Here is a 6399-nt window from a genome sequence, read left to right as displayed (position 1 = left end):
TATTAGATGAATGGTTCTTTTTGTTTCAACTTTGATTTGATTTAGAATAGTTTGGGATGTTATAATATTTTCATACCGGTCCGTTGGGTTTCAACATGCAGAACAACGAGAATATGAAAACAATAACAAACAAGGTAACATATGAAAAAGATGAAGCAAGTGTGCCATTTTTTTTGCATAATTGATATGCACTGATCTATAGCTCCCTTATTAAACAAGTCTACTTTCTAAAATATTGTAGATTCGATGTTTCTATTTTATACAAAGTGTGGCAAACAAAATTTGTAATACATTCCTGGGAAATGTAACAAACATAGTAGAAACTGAAGTGGTGTGTGTCATGGAGGCGCAGTAGATTTGGACCATTCATACTAGGGACCTCTGCGATAGAGTGATTTTTACTCAGCACAGCTTCTACAGCTCGTTATCTGTTCATCTCTATTGAATCAGATTGTTCTCGCAATCTCTTCAATTCATCTTTCAAGTCGCTGAAGATAGAAATAAACGAAGCTTATAAGTTTTCTGTAGGACATGTTAAGAAAAATATCAAAGACTTTTATTAATGAAGATTATTTTATCAATGAAGATTATTTTATTACAGACAATAAAATTTATTCATGAAACAAAAAAAAAAAATCACACCATGAGATCTCAAGATCATATTTCTGCAAAACTACTTTCATTTCTTATTTTTCTTGTAGTTTCAAAGACATTATCAGTTGTCTTTACATTGAACCCGACATTCCAATCCCAATCTACACAGCACAAGACGCTTCATTTACAAAAATATTACAATATCCTACACATAATCTAAGGTTCTTATCGTCTTCAAACCCGAAACCAAGCATCATTGTAACACCATTACATGAAGATGATGTCCAAACAGTTCTTTTTTGTGCTAAATCAAACGGTTTTCGTATCAAAATTCGAAGCGGTGGCCATGATTACGAAGGTCTTTCGACTGTATCCGATGAAACTCCGTATTTAATCCTCGACATGTTCAATCTCCGGTCGGTGGACGTAGATGTAAAAGCCGAAACTGCATGGGTTCAGTCTGGTGCAACTTTAGGTGAACTTTATTACGCAATCGCCGAGAAAAGCAAAACGCTTGCATTTCCTGGAGGGCTTTGTGCGACAGTAGGTGTTGGTGGGCAGCTCGGTGGTGGTGGTTATGGAGCTTTGTTAAGAAAATATGGTATTGGGTATACACAAAAAGGATTGTACTGAAATGAGTTGGATTCAGTCTGCGCTATATTTCGGCGTACGGCCGTACAATGGTCTAAATCCTCTGCAAGATTTATTGAGCAGAGATGAAGACAAGAGTACTTATAAGGCGAAATCCGATTACGTGAAAGAACCCATTTCGATAACTGGATTAAAAGGAATTTGGAAAAGATTATTAGAAGAAGAAAAGCCGGTCATGGTATTCGTTCCTTACGGTGGAAGAATGGAAGAGATATCGGAATCCGAAATTCCGTTTCCTCATAGGAAGGGAAATAAGTTTATGATCCAATACTTGGTGTATTGGAATGAACCAGGAGACACTAAAGGAGCTGCGCACCATATCAAGTGGCTTCGAAATCTGTATGCGTACATGGAGCAGTATATTTCTAAGAATCCAAGAACTGCGTATATCGGGCCGGTTTGGTAACCATTAATAATAATTGATTATTTTAATCATAATCGAAAAAAATTCATTATTTTCAGAAACAAAAAAAAAATTATTTAAAAATTATTATAATCAATTATTTTTTCTTAATAAAATTGAATTGAGTTTATTCTTCTTATTTTCTATAAATTATTAAGAGAGGCTTAAAAAAATACTAGGGAACTTAGAAAAAAATCCAGTTTTTTTACCACTCCTTTTCGGGAGCATTTTTTTAAAGATAATCAATTATTTGATAAAGGTGTTTGTGAAAATTTATTATAAAAATGATTATACTAAAATCATTTATCTATTTATGATTATCTATAATCATAAATAGATAATCATAAATTTTACCAAACAAGGCCATCAACTATCGAGATATGGATTTAGGTCGCTACGCGAATGGCACAGGAAGTTACTCACAAGGGAGCTTGGGGTATGAAATACTTCAATGGTAATTTTGATAGATTAGTAAAAGTGAAAAGTAGAGTTGATCCCGGTAACTTCTTTAGAAATGAACAGAGTATTCCAACTCTTGCTGAATCTTAATTATCAGCTCATGGATGCAAATAAAATGGCCTGCAGAGTATTTCAGAATGTTAAAAACTAAACAATTTTCGTTATCAAAACAAAAATGGTTTATGATTAAGAGGGATATACCGTATACGAGGATAACAAAAGAGACTTCCATTGAAGCAAAGAAAAAAAAAATACACACAAATTGCTACAATTAGTTTACAGAATATGTATGTACTTTACAATGACAAATACCACAATTTTACTAGGAACAGAACAATGTACTGATTTTTGTATCCGGAAAAAGGTCAAAATGGGGAGGTTGAGGTACAACAATGTGCCGAATCTAAAGGTTAAATGCTTGGCAGTTTTACCCTCAAGAAGGCTGCAGCGTCTGTATTTCTTCTTCCTGTTGTTGTGGTTGTTGCTGTGTAACTTCTTCTTGTTGCGGTTGCTGTTGTTGTTGATTTTGTTCCTGGTCTTCTTCTTGTTGCTGTTCTTCTTGTTGCTCGTCTCTTGTCTGTGGTTGCAGAGCACGAGGTTGATCACCTTGCCAAACCCAAATGATGTCCTTGAGTGCTGGTCTTAAACAATGTTCCAACATGTTCTGATATTCCATGGTATCACCGCTGGATTTTTTCATTTCCACCCAATGAAAAGATGGAGTTACCTCGAATATCTCTGCATCAATGGAAAGTACTCCTTTCCTACCTTCTTTTGTCCCTTCAAATTTCAGGTGTCCTCCGTCTTTCTTTTTCACCTTTAACCTCAGACGCTGAGCAGCATCCTCCAGCGCAGAGATAATGGTCGGAGCAGGCTGTCTTGACATAAATCTCGATTCCTTCTTCTTATTGTCAGTTTTCTCAAACAAACCCGACAGATCAAATCCCGCTGAAAGGGATATAATATCAAATGCATTCAAATTAGTTGGCTTTGTTTCCGAACTACTGGTACCGCTATTATCGTTATTACGACTGAACAATGCATCAACATCCATAGAAGAAAGGCTCGGTCCCTTGTTTTTCCGTGAAGGCTTTTCTACTTCGGCATTCAACCCCTTTCTGAACCAAGAACTTTCCATGATCTTCGCCATCGAGATTCTCTCATATGGGTTTGGAATTAAGATCTTAGACAGAAGCCTGCGCACATCTGCTGGAAACCAATTAGGAAATTTAAATTCTCCTCTACCAATCTTCCTATACATCTCCATCAGATTGGCATCTTGAAATGGAAGGTAACCGGCTAACAAAACAAATAAGATCACCCCGCACGACCATATGTCAGCCTTAACTCCATCATATCCATGTCTACTAATAACTTCAGGAGCAACATAAGCAGGAGTTCCACAGGTTGTGTGTAGTAACCCGTCTTGACGCGTCGATTCAGCTAGAGCACTCAATCCAAAATCCGAAACCTTCAAATTACCATTATCATCTAACAGCAAATTCTCAGGTTTCAAATCTCTATGGTAAACACCTCTACTATGGCAAAAATCAACTGCACTAACCAACTGCTGAAAGTATTTCCTAGCAACATCCTCCTTCAACTTGCCTTTCGCTACCTTGTTAAAAAGCTCACCGCCTTTACAATACTCCACAGCGAAATAAATCTTAGTTCTAGTAGCCATTACCTCGTAAAGCTGCACTACATTCGGATGTCTAACCAGCTTCATTATAGAAATCTCTCTTTTGATTTGCTCAATCAACCCAACTTTCATAACCTTGTCTTTATCAATAACCTTAATCGCCACACTTTGCCCAGACTGCAGATTCCTCGCATAATAAACCTTTGCGAACGTACCTTGTCCCAACACTCTCCCCAATTCATACTTTTCCATCAATATACCCGTCTTTGTATCCATTCCAAATTACTTTGAAATCCACAAATCTCCTATTACACACAATATATGTACACAACACAGGAGTTTTCAAAGAGAAATTCAATTCAATTCAACCGTCTTTATCTTTTAACTGGAAATCTATCCTGTAACATTTACCCACATTCTTTAATGAGAATAGACAAACCGTCTTATGATTTATACTTCGGAATAGCTCGGATTGATCTATTTGATCGAATTTAAATGCCGTGGAGGTAGAGTTCTCGACGTTGAAGCACATCTTTCAGCATCCCCTCTTTCAAGAACTCCTTCTTTGAGTCTTTGAATCCACCAATCCACGAACGATAAATTACAGCAATCAAAACCTGCAATCACCAAAAAGAACATAATTAAGCCTATGATTCCCACTGGAAACCAAAAATAGAAGCCTGTGATTCACAAAAGAAGACAAAAATTGAAGCTACAGATTTTTCATCAGCTTGATTAGATCCAAATGAAAGATGTTTGAAGATTAATTAACAATCGAATTAGATCTAATTAAAAAAGCTAATTAATCAAAAATCCACAACAACAAAAATTCAAAAAAAATCTGATTCAATTCTACGACAAGTATCATACAATCCGAAGGATGATTAACAAGGGATTTGAATTGAGATTAAGAAATAGAATTCGTGATTAGAAAAAAAAACCTTGAAATCTCTTGAAAATCCAAGCTGCTGCTTCTTCTTCTTCTAGAAGATGAGAGGAGAGGATTGTTTCTAGAAAATATACTAATGATGATTTCAGAAATCTAACAGAGAAAAAAAAAATCTTCTTCTTCTTCTCTGCTAGATTTGATATCTGTTTGCCGGTGATTCGGTGGCGGAGGAAATGATATGTCAGAAGGGAGAATATATTTGACGACGCCCCCAAATAACCAGTTCCTTGAATTTTAACGAAATTCAAATTGGTCCTTCTTGTAATTCATTCAAAAGTGTGAGGTTAATAAGGTAATTAAAAAAGTAGAATAATAATATTATTATTAGGAAAAGGAGATAAAAATATCTTGATAGGAATTGATTTGTTTGAGCACTGTCTTCCTCCTAATTAATATTAATTAATTTGCTTTTAAGATTACTACTGATTATTATAAAAATATTTTGTCGGCCACAAATAAATAAAACCAAAAATTCAAAATCTTAACGATATGTAATCCTACATCGTGATCCTGATTTAATACATTGCTTAACGGTATTTTTGATACAAGTCAACCAAACACGTAGATTATCCGAACGTCTTAGCAATTTTTCAAAATTTGGATGACGTCACATGAGTCGCAGGATGTGGTAATAAATGGGTACGTGGAAAAAAGAAATTAATCACGTTGAATTTCTGGAGATGTTGCTCACTTACGTGTGATTTGACAGAACACAGATGAACTTTACAGTGTGCTGCCTTGTTGTTTCGACGGCAGAATATTATATTGGTCCCGGCCTATCAGATGAGGTCCATGTGTGGAGCGTGTGGACTCCACTCCACCACATGCAAAATTTTATTTACAAAGTTATGATGAAGTGGACGTTCTTTCCATTGACTGGTAGGATACATACCCGTTACCCTCCATGCATGATGCATTCATAGCTTCAAGTCCTTGCTGCTTCGAACCACCCTCCACGAAGGGAGGAACGAAGCTGCTACACGGCCTCCAAAATGATTAGGGTTAAGCCCCGTGGGATAGATTAACTTGTTAGATTAATGGTTAACTGTTGTAGTTCCAAAAACAAAATTGTTTTGTTTATTTGTTAATAGTAGTATTCTCTCCCATTATTTGCTCGCATATGAACTATGAACAAGATAGCAACGCTGAATGGTTCAGCGACGCAGAAATCACCTTTCATGATTGATTTATTTTTTGATCTAACGGTTGAGATTGGTTCCATTGAATCAAACAACGCTGAACCAAGTAGTCGCTTGACTAATTAACGTGAACTGCTAATCTAACTGTTAGATTAGGACTCCCATAATACTTGGGAGATAGTCCTAGCTGACGTGGACTGCTAATCTAGCACGTAGATTAGAACCCCATAGAACTTCGTCTAAACTGTCACGGAAATTAGAATCAGTTTACTGGAAAAAAGACATGTCAACGTATGATTGTACCTATATCCCATCAAAAAATGACTCATTTATCCCTTTTTTTTTTCCTTTGTGTGAGTATTTCACTTGGTTGTGTAGATCATATTCCAAAAAAAAAAAAAAAAAAGTCTCTCTACTAAAGGTTACTGCTTATTGCGACAAAACTAAATTAATTTGCTTGGATTGTAAATGATTTTCAAGAGGAACCATTTTGTAGCGTGCAGGTAGCTAGCTAGTTAACTTACTACTCATGACAACTTAGCCTACGCCACATAAAAAGGAC

General features: G+C 36.0%; 2 protein-coding genes across 2 annotated transcripts; one reads left to right on the top strand and one right to left on the bottom strand.

Annotated features, from left to right (window-relative positions):
• The first annotated feature begins 996 nt into the window (after positions 1-996).
• On the top strand, positions 997-1651 carry LOC113360223 (berberine bridge enzyme-like 15). The gene is made up of 2 exons (XM_026603755.1): positions 997-1202; positions 1309-1651. Exons 1-2 carry the CDS (start codon positions 997-999, stop codon positions 1649-1651), a joined length of 549 nt encoding a protein of 182 aa, XP_026459540.1.
• Positions 1652-2314: 663 nt separating this feature from the next.
• LOC113357818 (CBL-interacting protein kinase 18-like) lies at positions 2315-4917 on the bottom strand. Its single transcript, XM_026601300.1, has 2 exons — positions 4691-4917; positions 2315-4366 (listed from the first exon to the last, which is right to left on the bottom strand). Exon 2 carries the CDS (start codon positions 4023-4025, stop codon positions 2541-2543), a length of 1485 nt encoding a protein of 494 aa, XP_026457085.1. The 5' UTR covers positions 4026-4366; positions 4691-4917; the 3' UTR covers positions 2315-2540.
• Positions 4918-6399: the final 1482 nt, after the last annotated feature.

The sequence above is a fragment of the Papaver somniferum genome, chromosome 3 (genome assembly GCF_003573695.1).
Source record: "Papaver somniferum cultivar HN1 chromosome 3, ASM357369v1, whole genome shotgun sequence".
Taxonomy (NCBI): domain Eukaryota; kingdom Viridiplantae; phylum Streptophyta; class Magnoliopsida; order Ranunculales; family Papaveraceae; genus Papaver; species Papaver somniferum.
The sequence above is the reverse complement of the archived record's forward strand: the minus strand, read 5'-3'. Positions and strand labels throughout refer to the sequence as shown.

Coding starts and splice junctions, on each gene's coding strand:
- LOC113360223 (XM_026603755.1), top strand. CDS start 997: ATGTTCAATCTCCGGTCGGTGGACGTAGATGTAAAAGCCGAAACTGCA. Junction 1,203..1,308: donor TTAAGAAAATATGGTATTGG/GTATACACAAAA, acceptor TTTATTGAGCAG/AGATGAAGACAAGAGTACTT.
- LOC113357818 (XM_026601300.1), bottom strand. CDS start 4,025: ATGGATACAAAGACGGGTATATTGATGGAAAAGTATGAATTGGGGAGA.